We start from the raw sequence: 20,602 nt of genomic DNA, 5'->3' as shown, positions 1-20,602 counted from the left end.
AATTGTTGACGGGAACCAGTTCATAGAAATCATTCATCATACGACCTAGGTTTCATGTGTCTTTCAACCCACCTTTCTCCATTTGTTATTGTACGTCTTACCAAAAGTTTTCCTTCCTGGTGTGATGTCAATCACTATTGTTCCTTACTGGCAGCCTTACCCAGAAATGAGGCAGAAGGGGAAATGCTCTGACGATTAACATGTAGCACAAGCTTCTTCCTGAGGGGAACTCTTCCCTCGTTCTCAAGCTCATCTCTTCACCCTTCTATCCCTCTTTTCTACATCTATGCTCCTCCTGTGCCCATCTAAGCAGCTCATTTTGGTAGAGACAGCTGTTACAAGCACTGACTGTAAAGGATAAAACAGATACACAAAGGCAATAAACATCAAATAATATGAATAAATTTTTTTTCAACTCTTTACAACGATGTTGTGCAAGGATTACTCAATAATTTGGGCCGTGTCTGTTCGTGACTAGTAATTCACATGCAGAAGGAAGAAGGTGACGATTACACAGCATAGAGGCTGATTCTCAAGAGCTTAATGGGTTTGGTGAGTCGGGGTTTGTGACACAAAGGTTTGTGAAGACATAACTCAAGGTTTAAAAAACAACAACATCTTAGTTAAAAACCAAGCTCATAAACAAATGTATGACATGTATTTGGGAGGCCCAAAATGCATGTGTGTGTTTGTTCAGCATTGGAACTTAAAACCCTATCCTCCTTGGGAAAACACTCAGACTTCACAGGGCGTACGTTCCAATGATCTCTCCTTTCTCCCTTTCGTGGGTTTGACAGGAAATGACAGGCATATGGAAACTCCCTCTAGCCCAGGCTTACGTCAATGCAAAGCTTTTACCTTTGTGGGGCGTAGTGAACAAGTGCACACTTCAGGAGAAAGGAGAGATTATTGGGATGCCATCATGGAAATTGCAACATCAAATCACAGATGAACGTGCACAACACGCAGTTTCACTATCAGCAGACTGGGAGTCCCCACTTACCGGTGGAAGGTATAGAGCTGAGTGTCAGGCCAACCATTGAAGCCTGTTGTCAACAGAGTGGGAAATGAACGACACATAATTCTGCTCTGCCCTTAAGACCAGGGGCACAACTTTCACTGGGGACGGAGGGGACATTTCACCCCCCCCCCCCAGTTTTATCATTGGAATGTGATACAAAACGAGGCAACGATGTGCTTTAGGACCATGTGGACGCCTCCGAGCGATCGGGTAGGCTGTTGGAAGTGTTTTCCCGACCGGATAAAAAAATATATATATAATTATGCCCCCCCCACTTCTAAAACCAAAGTTGCGCCCCTGCTTAAGACAAATAGTATATGTGAAGAGGATGTCACTATGTTGAGAGAATACATGCATAGGGAATTTTCAAGGCACAGTGTAATGTTTAAATTAGAGTAGGTAAGGTGTTTCTGGCCTAAGTCCAAAGCCTACTCAAGGCTCTAAGATGGCTGCAAGGCTTTTGCCATGTCAAAACTTCTGTTTCAGCGATGATCTGTGACGTGAATTTGTGGTGCTCAAGGAATACAAAGGAAATGTGTGTAAATAACCGATTAAAGTGAACTGAACTTATATAGTATGGTAATGAATGCCATAGCCATTGCTTACCCATTCACTGCGAGAAGACGTAAAATAACGAGAGTGAAAGAGAGAAGAGAGAACGTCTGAATGTGGTGCTAAATAACATCACAGAGAATAAACAGCTAAAAGAATGAAGATGGACCAGTTTCCAGAGGAATCCTAGCTATGCAGCGCTGGGAAGATATTGAAAGACACATGATAGAACATTAGTGAGAGTGGAGACGTTTCTGGTGGCAAACGTCTGATGACAATGATTTAAGAAGGGACAGATATGCCGACACGAATCAAGTGACTGACAGAACATTCACGAAAAAGGAGAAGAGGAGAGGAGAGAGGCGGACATCCAAACTTAAAGCCTGGCAATTCAGCGATGGAAGGTAAGAAAAACTAAACCGCTGCTTCTACTAAAGGAACATTATGGTTCAAATGTTGACTGTGGTGTGTGTTCACTTCCTGTACTGCAGTATGTAGCCTAAAGTGCCCATTATATTTAACATTAGCTTTGCCACTCTCAAAACGTTGACATCATTGTGTTCTAAGACTGTTGTATACTGTTGGTGATTGACTGCTTTTGAATTGTCAACTCTACACATGTTTAGTAATACCTGTAGAGTAGCAGAGAGACCTAAAACCGCACACGTCTTTGCACTTTTAATGAGAGATTGTTGGCTCATTGTTCTTTATCGCTTGAGCACAGGAGCTTTACCTGTGTTTGCCAGGTCTCCTGGATTACACAGCCATTAGTTGAGCTGCTGCTATCGTGTCTGTGACGCGTTAGCCTTAGAAGCTACTCAGTCTCGAGCTAACTGCTAAACGCTAACATAAACGCTTAGCTACCGTCGGCTAATGTAACACTTCTGTAACGCTAGCTCATTCAACTCTTCATCTGAAAGTCAATAGGGAAACCTTGAGGGACTCCTGGGAGGTAGAGTGAGTGAACAGTGTAAGTAAAGTGTAACTCAGAGTGCACCTTCGAGTCCTTCCCCATCTACAGTTGTTGATGTGGAGATAATGAATTTGTTGGGTGGTTAATGTATTATCTGTCCAGTGTTTCTCCCCTCAGACACTGATGGGAGCTATGAAGATGGTTGTGTTTGGGAGTCAATTTGCTGGTCTTCCTAACCAAATAATTCCAACCAGATCTAAACGAGAGCGGGCTGTGTGTGTGTGTGTGTGTGTGTGTGTGTGTGTGTGTGTGTGTGTGTGTGTGTGTGTGTGTGTGTGTGTGTGTGTGTGTGTGTGTGTGTGTGTGTGTGTGTGTGTGTGTGTGTGTGTGTGTGTGTGTGTGTGTGTGTGTGTGTGTGTGTGTCTGCTCAACACATTGCAAATGATTGATTCTCCAATGCAACTTCATCAGACCGCTAGTACTGAATCAATACGATAGCAGGTGACGATTTGGATGGTCAGGAAAAAATGATCCATGACCTTGAATTGAGCTTGTGATCAGTACTGTGTGAGCAATCAATAATACAGTATTATTGACTGTAACTTTAACATCCTCCATGAGACTCTTTGGCTCTGACCATCTCCACGAGCATGTCATAACCATGTGAGATTTACCACATCCTCCTGACCTTGGCTTTGCGGTACTGACTGTAACCTCATTGTGACCCTGCCTCATTGTGGCCATACTGTTTCTTCTGGACGCGTTACAGAGGCCAAAGTAAGCTCTGTGGCGATCGGGGTGGCTGTGGGATGCACCTTCCTCGCTCTCCTCATCATGATCGGCATTGTGCAGTTCTGCTGCAGTCAATCCTTCAAGAAATGCAGGAAACACTGCAAGAAAAAGGGTACGTCTACGTCCCTCACCGGGCTGTACCTGAGCTTTACCTGGGACCTCTATCATCCCCCAAGACACCTGCCCTTTAAAAGATATCACCTCTATGACAACTGCCTACCACACTGTCTGGGCATTGTCTGGTGACCTCACACACCTGTCATGTAGCAATCTAGTGTGAATCTATTGTTCCTGTGTGTACCTATAATATCACATACAAAGGCCAGTAATTGGCTGGCTAGCTGGCACCTGTAACTTATCTGTTGCAATGATTGACTGCATCAAGAACCTGAGCCGTCACATTGCCCAAAATAATCACAACCCTCTCTCTCTCTCTCTCTCTCTCTCTCTCTCTCTCTCTCTCTCTCTCTCTCTCTCTCTCTCTCTCTCTCTCTCTCTCTCTCTCTCTCTCTCTCTCTCTCTCTCTCTCTCTCTCTCTCTCTCTCTCTCTCTCTCTCTCTCTCTCTCTCTCTCTCTCCAGAGGCATCACTGAAAGACAAAGTACTTAAGTGAGTGTGTTGACAACCAGTTTACTAATGGGGATGGTAATGGTGGTAAATCATTCCTCTACAGAACTGCACTCCCTGTGTGTGGGCTGTGTGTGAGAGCTGTGTTGTTTATTACATTACCTGATGTGTGTGTTTACAGGAAGTTTGGCCAAAAGAAGTCTCCCCCTCCCTTCTCCATCAGTGGCTTTATGAAGTAGAGGACCTGCATCACACAGGAGAACATCTCTGTTGATTAGAGTCGCTCTTTCTTTCTCCCTCTCTCTGATATTGATCTAACAGTCATGTATTTGAACGTAATACTCTGTCTCCTGTGAATATAGTGCAGTATGTCTCTGTAGAGGGGGCAGCAGTAGCCTCGAGGTTAGAGAAGCGGGCCAGCAACCGGAGGGGTGCCACGTACTGCTAATGTTCCTTTGGAACTTAACCCCCTAAACGGTTATTTTGGGCTATGCACTGCCGGTGCCCTCTGCTCCAGCCTCTCCAACCGTGTGTATATACAATGACTTGGGAAAGTATTCAGACCACTTGACTCTCCACATTTTGTTACTTTACAGCCTTATTCAAAAATGTTTTAATTCTGTTTTTTTTACTCATCAATCTACACACAACACCCCATAATGACAAAGCAAAAACAGGTTTTTATGGAGAGAAAAATAATATTTAATTACAAATGAAAAACGGAAATGTCCCATTTACATAAGTATTCAGACCCTTTACACAGTACTTTGTTGAAGCACCTTTGGCAGCAATTACAGCATTGAGTCTTTGATATGATGCTACAAGCTTGGCACACCTGTATTTGGGGAGTTTCTCCCATTCCTCTCTGCAGATCCTCTCAAGCTCAGTCAGGTTGGATGGGGAGCGTTGATGCATTTTGTCAGGTCTCTCCACAGATGTTTTGATCGAGTTCAAGTCCGGGCTCTGGCAGGGCCACTCAAGGACATTCCGAGACTTGTACCGAAGCCACTCCTATTGGCTTGGCTGTGTGCTTAGAGTCATTGTCCTATTGGAAGGTGAACCTTTGCCCCAGTCTGAGATCCTGAGCGCTCTGGAGCAGGTTTTCATCAAGGATCTCTCTGTACTTTGCTCCGTTAATCTTTGCCTCGATCCTGACTAGTCTTCCAGTCCCTGCTTCTGAAAAACATCCCCACAGCATGATGCTGTCACCACCATGCTTCACCGTAGGGATGGTGCCAGGTTTCCTTCAAACGTGATGCTTGGCATTCAGGCCAAAGAACTCAATCTTGGTTTCATCAGACCAGATAATCTTGTTTCTCATGATCTGAGAGTCTTAAGCAGGCTGTCATGTGGCTTTTGTCTGGCCACTCTACCATAAAGGCCTGATTGGTGGAGTGCTGCAGAGACGGGAGGTCCATCTGGAAGTTTCTCCCATCTCCACAGAGGAACTCTAGAGTTCTGTCAGAGTGACAATTGGGTTCTTGGCCCTTCTCCCCCGATCGCTCAGTTTGGTCGGGCTGCCAGCTCTAGGAAAAGCCTTGGTGGTTCCAATCTTCTTCCATTTAAGAATGATGGAGGCCACTGTGTTCTTGGGGACCTTCAATGCTGCAGATATATTTTGGTACCCTTCCCCAGATCTGTGCGTTGACACCATCCTGTCTCGGAGCTCTACAGACAATTCCTTCGACCTCATGGCTTGGTTTTTGCTCTGACATTCACAGTCAACTGTGGGATCTTATATAGACAGGTGTGTGCCTTTCCAAATCATGTCCAATCAATTGAATTTACCACAAGTCGACTTCAATCCTCAACAACTCAAGGATGATCAATGGAAACAGGATGCACCTGAGCTCAATTTCGAGACTCATAGCAAAGTGTCTGAATACTTATGTAAAGAATGTATTTACGATTTTTATTTTGCTAAGGAATTTTTTAAATGTTTATACATTTTAGAATAAGGCTATAAAAAAAGTTAAAAGGTCTGACCTCCCGAGTGGTGCAGGGGTCTAAGGCACTGCATCGCAGTGCTAGAGGCATCACTACAGGTCCGGGTTTGATCCCGGGCTGTGTCGCAGCAGGCCGCGACCGGGAGACCCATGAGGCGGAGCAAAATTGGCCCAGTAATGGGATGTCCTTGTCCCATCGCGCTCTAGCCGGGAGCATGCACGCTGACTTCGGTCGCAAGCTGTACGTATTTCCTCCAACTCAGTGGTGCGGCTGGCTTCCGGGTGAATCGAGCACTACGGGAGTTGCAGCAATAGGACAAGACTGTAACTACCAATTCGATATCATGAAATTGAGGAGAAAAAAGGGTTAGAAGTACTCCCCCCCAAAGAAATTGTAATTCAAGGGGTCTGAATACTTTCCGAAGCCACTGTATATCAAGGGGTTGGATAAAAAGCAGAAGACAAATGTCCATCTCGTGTGGACCAATAAAATGTATCTTATCTTATGCTTACTTAGCATAGCCTTTGTGTCTCATGAGTATGTCACTGTAGGCTGATGCAGAGTAATGGAGGAGCGTGTGTTTGAAAGTATGGCTCTGGCACGCTCACATAAGATGGAGCATATCAGTTATTTCAAAGTTTCTAACGCTCTCTCTCTCTCTCTCTCTCTCTCTCTCTCTCTCTCTCTCTCTCTCTCTCTCTCTCTCTCTCTCTCTCTCTCTCTCTCTCTCTCACTCATATCTCACCACACAAACCTCAAACAACTTACTCTCTCTTCCGGCCCACGTTTAAACAGAGTTAATACAGACAGGGGAGTTGATTTGAACACTGTTGTAAAACCACATTTTGTTTCTTTCATAATAGAAAATAAAATAAGAAATGTAACCACTGTTCAACTGTCACGCTTTGTCCTCTCTGGATGAAGAAAAAAATGGTGTGTTAGGGTGTCTCTATTGATTGCGGAAAACACGGAGAAGTGTGAGACTCAGAGGATGGTTGTGGAGGAAAGAGTACTGATGACGAAAAGGAGAATGGTGCCTTGGCGGCTAGTCAACAAGCTAACCACAGAAACTCACACATCATCTTTCTTATAAGCTGGAGCTAAAGTTCCTCTGAAGTCTAATTTTAGATCAGTTTGATCGTTTAAACATTATATTCTTTGTCTTTGTCCCACGTATCTCTCTCATATGTTTCCATGCCCGATCTGTTCTGGTATCAAGTGTATTTGTTAATGACAGATAACGCTCATTTGTAAATAAATGTGTGACTGTGTGTGGGTAAAGTAATATTTAAAAAAAAAAACATATTTCGTTGAAGCCTTGGTTTCTTGTACAGTATGTGTAGTTGACATTTTTATTGAAAATATTTCCCTTTCTGATATTGACTGGCTATCTTCCTCCAACATCTTGTGGCCTTTCCCCTGTGTGTGACAGAACAGAGATCGACTAGCGCATTACATGCACAGGACTCCGTGGAACACTGGATCTATATTGATAATCAGGGCTAATATATTCACAGTAGGCAGATCATCAGTTTGCTCTGACGAGAGAGATGGTCTCTGATATACAGCAACTTTTCTTGTTTGCACTACTGTGCGTGTCCCCAATACATTTACATACTAATGGTCTGTCCCAATGCCATACAGCACGATGTATTTTCATCTGCCTATTTCCCCCTCCGCCCTGCTGTTTTCTGTGAAAGCCATGGCAATTGAAACCTGACCGAGGAGTTGTGGGAGTTTCGAAGAACCTTATAAGACATGGAAAAGAAAACTTAGGCTTTTCTTTATCTGTGGTTTGAGCGAGTTGGAGGGATATTCTTGTGATGGTGAGAGTTCAAGGCGGTGTGTTTAGCATTACAGGTCACACTGCCCTGTTGGTTGAGAGCAGGGAATGCTGCCACGGGTGATATACCAGCTAAGGAGGATTTAAAAAAGAATCTTTGCTCCCTTTTAGAGCAGACAATAGCTCCTCACCCTCATGGCTGCTCTACAGGTCACAGATAGGGCCTATAGGCCTACCACCAGTGCGATGGTTCACAGTATGTAGAAATTATATTCCATGTGTTTGATACATGTGAAATGACAGTTAAAATTCAGCATGTGAGGACGACATTAATTCTGTTCATGTCAAGTGTCTTTTTGGGGGGTAATACTCTTGATTTTAGTGAGAAAGTGCAAATAGGAAAGGAAAGGGAAAGGGGGATACCTAGTCAGTTGTACAACTGAATGCCTTCAACTGAAATGTATCTTACAAATACCTGTACTCAATTCAGATCTTTTCAATTTCAATAAAACAAGGATATAATGTGTAAATGGCATTTGCATGTTGTATGTTGGTTCATTAATATAGTTGGAGTTGTCTGCTTGTCATTTGATAAGGTGTTCCCCTGATAAAAACGTTATGAGTAGTGTTAGAGACTTAGGGGGAGACCGAAAGAGGAAGTGTCTATCTATTCTGTGCAACCGCTGATCTAGTTGAGAATCTAATGTGGAAAACCGCTCAACTAATGCAGAATTTCCCCAGGATCATTATTTTTGCATGTGTGGAATTCCTCCTGTATCTCTGTGATGTGCCATGTCATGCTGGAGGATGTTTCATCTTCTGTCCCACTCTTTCCTTTTTCAGCATTTTGACTGACTCACACTTTCACTCCGCTGTATATTATACAGATATTGAGTGCTACTTCACATAGCGTACATACTGTATGTCTGTTTAACCCCACTCACATACTGTATGTCTGTTTAACCCCATTCACGCACTGTATGTCTGTTTAACCCCGTTCACGCACTGTATGTCTGTTTAACCCCATTCACATACTGTATGTCTGTTTAACCCCGTTCACATACTGTATGTCTGTTTAACCCCATTCACATACTGTATGTCTGTTTAACCCCATTCACATACTGTATGTCTGTTTAACCCCATTCACATACTGTATGTCTGTTTAACCCCGTTCACATACTGTATGTCTGTTTAACCTCGTTCACATACTGTAAGTCTGTTTAACCCCATTCACATACAGTATGTCTGTTTAAACCCATTCACATACTGTATGTCTGTTAAACCCCACACCGGGGTTAACACCCCTACTCTTACGATAAGTGCCATGGGATCTTTAATGACCTCAGAGAGTCAGGACACCTGTTTAACGTCCCATCTGAAAGACGGCATCCTACACAGAGCAGTGTCCCCAATCACTGCCCTGGGGCATTGGGATCTTTGTTTAGACCAGAGGAAAGAGTGCCTCCTACTGGCCCTCCAACACCACTTCCAGCAGCATCTGGTCTCCCATCCAGGGACTGACCAGGACCAACCCTGCTTAGCTTCAGAAGCAAGCCAGCAGTGGTATGCCCACTCTTTCCTTTTTCAGCATTTTGACTGACTCACACTTTCACTCCGCTGTATATTATACAGATATTGAGTGCTACTTCACATAGCGTACATACTGTATGTCTGTTTAACCCCACTCACATACTGTATGTCTGTTTAACCCCATTCACATACTGTATGTCTGTTTAACCCCGTTCACATACTGTATGTCTGTTTAACCACATTCACATACTGCATGTCTGTTTAACCCCATTCACACACTGTATGTCTGTTTAACCCCATTCACATACTGTATGTCTGTTTAACCCCATTCACATACTGTATGTCTGTTTAACCCCATTCACATACTCTATGTCTGTTTAACCCCAGTCACATACTGCATGTCTGTTTAACCCCATTCACACACTGTATGTCTGTTTAACCCCATTCACATACTGTATGTCTGTTTAACCCCATTCACATACTGTATGTCTGTTTAACCCCATTCACATACTGTATGTCTGTTTAACCCCATTCACATACTGTATGTCTGTTTAACCCCATTCACATACTGCATGTCTGTTTAACCCCATTCACACACTGTATGTCTGTTTAACCCCATTCACATACTGTATGTCTGTTTAACCCCATTCACATACTGTATGTCTGTTTAACCCCATTCACATACTGTATGTCTGTTTAACCCCATTCACATACTGTATGTCTGTTTAACCCCATTCACATACTGTATGTCTGTTTAACCCCGTTCACGCACTGTATGTCTGTTTAACCCCGTTCACGCACTGTATGTCTGTTTAACCCCATTCACATACTGTATGTCTGTTTAACCCCATTCACATACTGTATGTCTGTTTAACCCCATTCACATACTGTATGTCTGTTTAACCCCGTTCACGCACTGTATGTCTGTTTAACCCCATTCACATACTGTATGTCTGTTTAACCTCATTCACACAATGTATGTCTGTTTAACCCCATTCACGCACTGAATGTCTGTTTAACCCCATTCACATACTGTATGTCTGTTTAACCCCATTCACATACTGTATGTCTGTTTAACCCCATTCACGCACTGTATGTCTGTTTAACCCCACACCGGGGTTAACACCCCTACTCTTACGATAAGTGCCATGGGATCTTTAATGACCTCAGAGAGTCAGGACACCCGTTTAACGTCCCATCCGAAAGACGGCATCCTACACAGAGCAGTGTCCCCAATCACTGCCCTGGGGCATTGGGATCTTTGTTTAGACCAGAGGAAAGAGTGCCTCCTACTGCCCCTCCAACACCACTTCCAGCAGCATCTGGTCTCCCATCCAGGGACTGACCAGGACCAACCCTGCTTAGCTTCAGAAGCAAGCCAGCAGTGGTATGCCCACTCTTTCCTTTTTCAGCATTTTGACTGACTCACACTTTCACTCCGCTGTATATTATACAGATATTGAGTGCTACTTCACATAGCGTACATACTGTATGTCTGTTTAACCCCACTCACATACTGTATGTCTGTTTAACCCCATTCACATACTGTATGTCTGTTTAACCCCATTCACATACTGTATGTCTGTTTAACCCCATTCACATACTGTATGTCTGTTTAACCCCACTCACATACTGTATGTCTGTTTAACCCCATTCACATACTGTATGTCTGTTTAACCCCATTCACATACTGTATGTCTGTTTAACCCCATTCACATACTGTATGTCTGTTTAACCCCATTCACGCACTGTATGTCTGTTTAACCCCATTCACACACTGTATGTCTGTTTAACCCCGTTCACATACTGTATGTCTGTTTAACCCCGTTCACGCACTGTATATCTGTTTAACCCCGTTCACGCACTGTATGTCTGTTTAACCCCATTCACGCACTGTATGTCTGTTTAACCCCGTTCACGCACTGTATGTCTGTTTAACCCCGTTCACGCACTGTATGTCTGTTTAACCCCGTTCACACAATGTAAGTCTGTTTAACCCCATTCACACAATGTAAGTCTGTTTAACCCCATTCGCACAATGTAAGTCTGTTTAACCCCATTCACACAATGTATGTCTGTTTAACCCCATTCACACAATGTAAGTCTGTTTAACCCGATTCACACAATGTAAGTCTGTTTAACCCCATTCACATACTGTATGTCTGTTTAACCCCATTCACATACTGTATGTCTGTTTAACCCCATTCACATACTGTATGTCTGTTTAACCCCATTCACATACTGTATGTCTGTTTAACCCCGTTCACATACTGTATGTCTGTTTAACCTCGTTCACATACTGTAAGTCTGTTTAACCCCATTCACATACAGTATGTCTGTTTAACCCCATTCACATACTGTATGTCTGTTTTACCCCATTCACATACTGTATGTCTGTTTAACCCCATTCACATACTGTATGTCTGTTTAACCCCATTCACATACTGTATGTCTGTTTAACCCCATTCACATACTGTATGTCTGTTTAACCCCATTCACATACTGTATGTCTGTTTAACCCCGTTCACGCACTGTATGTCTGTTTATCCCCGTTCACGCACTGTATGTCTGTTTAACCCCATTCACGCACTGTATGTCTGTTTAACCCCATTCACGCACTGTATGTCTGTTTAACCCCATTCACGCACTGTTTGTCTGTTTAACCCCGTTCACGAACTGTATGTCTGTTTAACCCCATTCACACACTGTATGTCTGTTTAACCCCATTCACATACTGTATGTCTGTTTAACCCCGTTCACGCAGGTGTATGTCTGTTTAACCCCGTTCACGCACTGTATGTCTGTTTAACCCCATTCACGCACTGTATGTCTGTTTAACCCCATTCACGCACTGTATGTCTGTTTAACCCCGTTCACGCACTGTATGTCTGTTTAACCCCGTTCACACAATGTAAGTCTGTTTAACCCTATTCACACAATGTAAGTCTGTTTAACCCCATTCGCACAATGTAAGTCTGTTTAACCCCATTCACACAATCTATGTCTGTTTAACCCCATTCACACAATGTAAGTCTGTTTAACCCCATTCACACAATGTAAGTCTGTTTAACCCCATTCACACAATGTAAGTCTGTTTAACCCCATTCACACAATGTATGTCTGTTTAACCCCATTCACACAATGTAAGTCTGTTTAACCCCATTCACACAATGTAAGTCTGTTTAACCCCATTCACACAATGTATGTCTGTTTAACCCCATTCACATACTGTATGTCTGTTTAACCCCATTCACATACTGTATGTCTGTTTAACCCCATTCACATACTGTATGTCTGTTTAACCCCATTCACATACTGTATGTCTGCTCTGTACATACTGAGATTAATAAATACAAACTATCAGATCCTTCCTCAGAAAAAGAGAAAAGAAAAAAAGAGACAAAATACAACATGACTTCAGATAAAACAGTTCATAAATACATATTTGTGTAAGTGCACATGTAGAAAGTGTAATGAACACATGGCTGGGAAGTCCAAAGGCCAGTAAATATAGGAAAACCCAGGCACATATGGGGTAGTCAGTAAAAACATTTTCACAGCTATCGTCAGTGGACTACATCCAAACTCCATTCTGTTGTACTCTCCGTAGCTGCAGTCATTAGTAATAATTGACCTATAAAACACACGACGGAAAGAGATATGGTTGTTCGATTGTCAATTGCTAAAATGATCTCTGGCTTGTGGTGCACGCAGTGTTGACTCCCTTTTCTACGCTGTAGCTACCTGTAGTGGGGGTTATGTGGTCAAATGTGAGCCTTTTCTGTGGACAACTCATCAGATGAGTCTGACCAATGTTGATAAATATCTCAACATTATAACTTGTAAAACTCGTTTTCACAGAGTGCTCGTAGGATCTTTTATAACGGTGAACTTTGCAACGCTGTTATCATCCACCCTGTCGCCCCATATAGCAAGTCAAAACCGTTTCCCTCCTTTTTTCCTCCCACACTTGTTTCACTTCTGGTGAAACGCTTCTTGTCAGTTGAAATGGGTGAAGGGGTGTCAGAAAGGGGGTTTCCCATCTCCTGCTCAAATCTCTAAAGACCCACCAAGTAGCAACAGCCAACAGCTGTGTGCTGTTATGAAAATAAGCTCAACCCAAATTTTCTTTCTGCCTCACAGAACTTTGTCAATAACAGTTGACAATGTCAGTGACTGCTTTAAGTGACTCCTCAGAGTTAACTGAAGTGAAGAAACATGGTCATTTATTCACAAAAGGCTCCAAAAAAAGTACTTAAATAGCTACAATTAGAATGATGGTTGCTGATTTTTTTTCAGTTAGGAAGGACTGTTTACTTGAAATGGCGTACAAAGGGTTTGTGGACATATCGCATGACTCGCCACAATCTGCATTGTTAAACAAACCCTTCTGTTATTCACACAGTGTCCTCAGTTTGTGGACCATGTCAACCAAATGTCACTTCCAAATCACCCAGAGAAGGAAGCATAGTGTTCACACTGCAGTTCAGTCCTCCCTCCACTAGGGGCATCTCTGATAAAGCCGTCAGGAGTGGAAAGGATTCACCGATGCATGTAGGCAGGTAGGAAAAGGTCACTGAGTCCTCCAAGTTTACCACCGTTTCTATGTGGAGATTGTGCTTTTTATAGCTGGAGCATGTCGACTTCATCTCACATATGTCACCTGTGAGACTGCCCAAGTTTAGTTGCTCCTCTGTCAAACTAAACAGGGCTACAGACTGTCCGTCGAAACTCACCTCATAGTGTCTTCTTGTCTGGCACCAAACACATTGGCTTGCCCCCAAACAAACACATGCCATGTGACCTGACCTGTATCCCACAACAGGATCAGCCATAACTGTTTCGCATGAGATTTGTTGAAGACTCTGCTCTGTCTCAGTAAAATGGGCGTCCACCGAAGAGGGACTCTGGCTCCGGTAGCCATCCCCTGTGACCATTACCATCTCAGGCAAGATTCCACAGTCGTCCCCCTGTAGACTCCCAGCACACCCTAACTGGCAGCCCAGCCCCACCCCACTGTCCTCTTTCAGGCTGATGTCTATGTTTATCCTCCTATCCAGTAGGGGGGGCTCTCCAGTTCCACTCCTGCTGCTGACGGCACTCTCTGGTGCTCCCAGGCTTCCACAGCCACTGTCTTCTTGCTTTTCCGGACTTCTTCCGTTTCCATTCCCGGAAATGTGTGATTTAGTGCAAGCCCCACTGTCCAGACTCGTCCGTCTGTCCTCTCCTTCTTCCTGCTCTCCCTTGCCTGCTAGAGAAGTCCTTTCATCGGCAAACCAGACCATGGCATCAGTTCTGGCGGTGCTCATGAACCAGCCTTTGTCTGTGACGATCTCCACTGGGACATCTCCCACACAGAGAGGCTGCCAGCCACTGCCTGTGGATTTCTGAGGTAAAAGAGGACAAAAAAAAAAAAAACATTAATCCATAAACAAACAACTCCTAGAATGAGGAAGTGATCAATAACAGGAAATAGAATAGGCCTTTAGTTTTGATTAAGATAATCAGAGTTAAACAGAGACTTCTGAAAAGCATGGTGTTTCCCTATCGGTGAAGTTACAGGAAATTAATGTATATGTATGTTGTCGAACAGAGCACCACTGAATTCCTCTACTGAGCCATTTACTTTATTTTCGTACTCCTTATATTGTATTATTTCTTACTGTTGTTGCATTGTCGAGAAGGAACCTGCAAGTAAGAATTTCATTGGACGATGTATACCATGCGTATCCCATAAATATGGACTAATACAACTTGAAACTTCTATCTATTGTGGTGCTTCTTTTTTTGCACTTTTAGAATAAAGCGTTTTTGTCCTTTCTCAGAAGTGACCTTTCCCTGAAGTGATTGACATAGTCAGTTCTGCATTAGTGAGACTGTTCAAAGAAACATACCAGTGCAACAGGCACTTTCTCAGGACGCCTCAGGAAGAAGCAAAGGGCAAGCATGACCAGGACCCCCATCACGCTTAGGATGGAGAAGGACACCACAGCAAGGATATACCACTCTGATGAGAAAATAACTTGTGTTTAGCCGAATGAGTTTAGTTAATAAGACTAGACATTAGACTGGTATATGACATATCAGAATATGGCCGTATAGAGCTGTGTAGTCTGAGTTGTATTACCTTGCTCTGGCAGCAGGAGGCACTGTTCAGGGGAGACCTCACTGGTGAATTCTCCTCCGTTGCCTGCCACTTTGAGGCTGACACAGTACTCCCGTCCCCAATGAAGAGACGTAAACCGAACTTCCGAATTATCCTCGTCGTCGTCATCCTTCAATTGAATGGCAACGGTCTGCAAGCCAAATAAATGAAAATGTCAGTCAATACAGTAACCTGAATATGAACTTGGATGAACCACGTCATTATTTATTATATTAGAAGTACTGTTTTTAAACCACGTATGATCAGTACCTTGTTGTCCTGCCCTCCATCCCGTAGGTAGATAGTATAAGTCAGGCCAAATGGGAAGATCTTTTTTAGTAATGGCTTCCTGTGAACTCTGACTGTTACTGAACTGGAGGTGGCCAACAGCGTACTGGAGGGATGCTGCAGTTTACCTGGGAGAACGAGGGTAGAGGAGAAAGGTAAGCAATGGACAAGCGTTTGGCATTGTGTCACGATAAACCTGAAAGAAATGAGCAAAACCTATTCAACTCGGCCACTAAAACTTAGCTGTATTTGACCTACTTGTTCTGGGGTTAAACGTCTTCCGTGACCATGCAGAGATGCTGTTCTCAGTGACCAGTCGAACCCGGACCTTGTAGAGCATGAAGAAGTCACCGATAAGGTAGGACAGGTCACAATATGTCAGCTGGGTCCTGTCACATCTGGTCACATTGGCCCAATTAGTATTGACATACCTGAGGAAAGACACATGAAAGTAGCCAGATTAATTATAATACTTTCTTCAAAGACAAGGAGAGGGTGGTATGGAAGAATGATTGAAGGGTAAAGGGGATAGAGTGGACAGGGAGTACTCTGAAATGGATGCGGTAGCTAAGTGCGGCAGCTAAGTGACAGGTCGGAGAACGAAGGGATGAGTAAATTAGGCGGAAGTAAGGAGTGTGGGCCATACCTGGACATCTGCACCTGGTACTGAGCCAGTGGCGGGGCCCCTTCAGGGGAGTCCCAAAGCAACGTCGCCTCCCCGTCCCATATGTCCACCGTCAGATTGACTGGCTTCAGTAGGTCTTCACCTGTCACAATTATAACATTCCAATGTTAAAGAATTTCTCAGCATTTTTATGAGATTTTCAAAGTGCAAATAATTTATAGGAAGCCTGGGAGTCCAGAAGAGCAATACGTAAGAAGTTTTTCCTAGTCACCATGCTTCTACATCTGCATTGCTTGCTGTTTGGGGTTTTAGGCTGGGTTTCTGTACAGCAGTTTGTGACATCGGCTGATGTAAAAAGGGCTTTATAAATACATTTGATTGATTGATTGAAGTAGTTGGTGGGTTTCCTAAAGCGGACTACGTTTCATCAGGGGGTTTCAAAACCAGTTTCGCTATGAAATGTCACAATGTTTACAGTTGACTCATGACAATATTTGCTTAAATTCCAATTATTCACTATGAATTGTCTGTGGCTGTTATTGATACATCCTCAAATTATAGGATGTCAATAGAACAACATATTTTCTCTGTTGACTCAAGTTAACTCGATTCAATGTTTAACATAGACTAATAATTTAAATATCAATAACAATCAGCACTTAGTTTCTTTTTTATGTATACGGGCATTACATTTTAAGATCGATGTGTGTCTTGAGACATGTTCCATTTTGATAGGAAGGGCACATACACACTGAGAAATGTACAATATGCTACCTCAAGCACTTTTGAAAGCTAGGCCATTATGAACATTTTTAAGTGCACTTTGTACTAAGTAACAATAAAAAACGGTCAATGACTAAAATAAATAAAGTAGACACATTATTTATATATATATATATATGCATATATATATTTTATTTATATATACATGCTGTAAATATAATGTTCTTACATTTAGAGAGTCTATTGTGAGAACTAAACAGCAATAACCAGCCATGTTGAATAAATAACTAACGCTTTCATTACCTGACACATAGTCTGAGGTGATCAGGAGGGCAAGAATGGAAATCCAGAAGGTCCAATCCATGTCCAATATATAAATTCTCTGATCCTTAGATAATCAGCATCATACTGTAGATATTGTCCACACACTTCTGGCGTACGGGATAGCTCAGCTAGACTCCTATGTTGTGATAGAAGAGACTCTACTCAGTTACAGTCAATAGTTGACATGACTCTCACAGTTTCGTTTGATCTGTGTGAGAGTGTGAGGAGGCTGTGTGTTTATTTCCCCATATGACCTCACACCCCTCTCTCTCTCGCTCTGCTGACAACGGGCTTCCTGTTCTGACTGTAGCACAGCGCTTCCCTCTTCTCGGTCTTCTGCCCCCTACTTCACCCACATTTGTCTCTCCCTCCCTCCTTTCCGACAGCACATCTCTCTTTCCATCTTTCCTCGTAGACCAAAGGGGTTTTCCGCATTGGTTGGGAGGTGTCAACCATTTGTATATACAGTTGAAGTCGGAAGTTTACATACACTTAGGTTGGAGTCATTAAAACTCGTTTTTCAACCACTCCACAAATTTCTTGTGCATCTATTTGTGCATGACACAAGTCATTTTTCCAACAGTTGTTTACAGACAGATTATTTCACTTATAATTCACTGTATCACAATTCCAGTGGGTCAGAAGTTTACATACATTAAGTTGACTGTACCTTGAAGCAGCTTGGGAAATTCCAGAAAATGATCTCGTGGCGTTAGAAGCTTCTGATAGGCTAATTGACATAATTTCAGTCAATTGGAGGTGTACCTGTGGATGTATTTCAAGGCATACCTTCAAACTCAGTGCCTCTTTGCTTGACATCATGGGAAAGTTAAAAGAAATCAGCCAAGACCTCAGAAAAACAATTGTAGACCTCCACAAGTCTGGTTCATCCTTGGGAGCAATTTCCAAACGCCTGAAGGTACCACGTTCATCTGTACAAACAATAGTACGCAAGTATAAACACCATGGTACCACGCAGCCGTCATACCGCTCAGGAAGGAGACGCGTTCTGTCTCCTAGAGAAGAACGTACTTTGGTGCGAAAAGTGCAAATCAATCCCAGAACAACTGCAAAGGACCTTGTGAAGATGCTGGAGGAAACAGGTTCAAAAGTATCTATATCCACAGTAAACCGAGTCCTATATCGACATAACCTGAAAGTCCGCTCAGCAAGAAAGAAGCCAAAATAAAAAATAAAAAAATTAAAAAAAAAAAGAAGCCACTGCTCCAAAACCGCCATAAAAAAGCCAGACTACGGTATGCAAATGGACATGGGGACAAAGATTGTACTTTTTGGAGAAATGTCCTCTGGTCTAATGAAACAAAAATAGAACTGTTTGGCCATCATGACCATCATTATGTTCGAAGGAAAAAGGGGGAGGCTTGCAAGCCGAAGAACACCATCCCAACCGTGAAGCACGGGGGTGGCAGCATCATGTTGTGGGGGTGCTTTGCTGCAGGAGGGACTGGTGCACTTCACAAAATTGATGGCATCATGAGGAAGAGAAATTATGTGGATATATTGAAGCAACATCTCAAGACATCAGTCAGGAAGTTAAAGCTTGGTTGCAAATGGGTCTTCCAAATGGACAATGACCCGAAGAGTACTTCCAAAGTTGTGGCAAAATGGCTTAAGGACAACAAAGTGAAGGTATTGGAGTGGCCATCACAAGCCCTGACCTCAATCCAATAGAAAATGTGTGCGGAGAACTGAAAAAGCGTGTGCGAGCAAGGAGGCCTACAAACCTGACTCAGTTACACCAGCTCTGTCAGGAGGCATGGGCCAAAATACACCCAACTTATTGTGGGAAGCTTGTGGAAGGCTACCTGAAACGTTTGACCAAAATTAAACAAATTAAAGGCAATGCTACCAAATACTAATTGAGTGTATGTAAACTTCTGACCCACTGGGAATATGATGAAAAAAATAAAAGCTGAAATAAATCATTCACTCTACTATTATTCTGACATTTCACATTCTTAAAATAAAGTGGTGACTTTAACTGACCTAAAACAGAGACTTTATACTCGGGTTAAATGTCAGGAATTGTGAAAAACTGAGTTTAAATATATTTGGCTAGGGAGTCTGTAAACTTCTGACTTCAACTGTAGATACTTATTGCAGAGATATTTATTTGCTCAGATGTATCTGATCAGGTGTGCGCGCGTGTGTTTCACTTGTCTTACTTCACCACTGTAACACAACGTAGGGTTTCAAATGGAAATAGAAATATCCGCAGTATGTCTCAATGTTTAACTCCTGTGAAATATGTGGAATTGTTTAAGCAAGTGTTAGTCACGAACAACGTACGCCCAGTTTCTTTCTCAATCACTAGAATAATTCATTTAGAAAGGAGCTCTGAAATCTATCTGTCTGTTGCATGACTGTCCATCTCAATACTGCAGGGGTACGCAGAAGGATTGGTTTTATTTCAAAGGATAGTCTACATCAACTGGCGCTCATCATACATATCCACAGGACACTATTTCAATTCGAGGTTGTGGAATGAATGAAATAATATGTTTCCTGTATCAGGGAAGCTGTGTGTCCATTATGTATAAAATGGGTCTCATCAAGTCTCATCAAGCCCGTTTGGGTAGTCATGTCATCATCTCTGGCCCTTAATCTCAGGACAAAGAACATGACCACAGCTCTGTGCATTTCCATTCAAGGCAATTTGAGAGTTGCTACTTGGGTTGATGACGCTCTCTCTCTGGGGGTGCAGTACTGCGTAAGTCCACATAGTTGGGCCCTTATGCATTAAAACTGTACCTGATGCATTTGAACAAGTTAAAATCAGGATGCGTTTTCTGGCCAATTTGTCTGTCTGATCTAACCCACCTACCGCTCTTTGAGCTGTCTCCCCTCAAGGGGCCCAAACTGTCCCTAGACCTATCCACTCCGCACCCCAACAACACTGCTGCATGCAGTCAGACACCAAAATGCTTATAAGAGTTAGTTTCACACCATTGTGCTTTTACTTCCTTTCAGGGGATTTCAGTTTCTACATGCTAACCTTTATCACTTCTGTTTTCTAGTCATGTTTTTGATTCTGTGAAAACAGTTTCTCTATTCTGTACATTATGAGAAAACACCGACTGCAAATCCTCTCTCTGACAATATCCTGTGTGATCTCGATCTCCGTAGCCGATATGAGTAAAACCTTTAAACAGGTTAACATTCGCAAGGCCACAGGGCCAGACGGAATACCAGGACACATACTCAGAGCAAGTGCTGACCAGCTGGTGGGTGTCTTGACTGACATTTTCAACCTATCCCTGACCCGGTCTGTAATGCAAACTTGTTTCAAGCACAACACCATAGTCCCCGTGCCCAAGAACGCCAAGGTAACCTGCCTAAATGACTATCGCCTCATAGCACTCACATCTATAG

At 42.9% G+C, this 20,602-nt stretch overlaps 1 protein-coding gene and 1 long non-coding RNA gene across 2 annotated transcripts; one reads left to right on the top strand and one right to left on the bottom strand.

Annotated features, from left to right (window-relative positions):
- Positions 1-1,492: 1,492 nt before the first annotated feature.
- LOC129821898 (uncharacterized) lies at positions 1,493-8,102 on the top strand. The gene is made up of 4 exons (XR_008754423.1): positions 1,493-1,977; positions 3,256-3,390; positions 3,859-3,886; positions 4,026-8,102. It is a non-coding gene; the product is annotated as an uncharacterized LOC129821898 (long non-coding RNA).
- A 5,211-nt stretch (positions 8,103-13,313) lies between these two features.
- On the bottom strand, positions 13,314-17,441 carry LOC129821897 (uncharacterized). Its single transcript, XM_055879629.1, has 7 exons — positions 17,189-17,441; positions 16,184-16,304; positions 15,796-15,968; positions 15,520-15,665; positions 15,232-15,400; positions 14,999-15,111; positions 13,314-14,491 (listed from the first exon to the last, which is right to left on the bottom strand). Exons 1-7 carry the CDS (start codon positions 17,247-17,249, stop codon positions 13,532-13,534), a joined length of 1,743 nt encoding a protein of 580 aa, XP_055735604.1. The 5' UTR covers positions 17,250-17,441; the 3' UTR covers positions 13,314-13,531.
- Positions 17,442-20,602: the final 3,161 nt, after the last annotated feature.

This window comes from Salvelinus fontinalis, chromosome 24 (assembly GCF_029448725.1).
Source record: "Salvelinus fontinalis isolate EN_2023a chromosome 24, ASM2944872v1, whole genome shotgun sequence".
Lineage (NCBI taxonomy): Eukaryota > Metazoa > Chordata > Actinopteri > Salmoniformes > Salmonidae > Salvelinus > Salvelinus fontinalis.
Note: the sequence above shows the minus strand (reverse complement) of the source record. Positions and strands in the feature narration are given on the sequence as shown.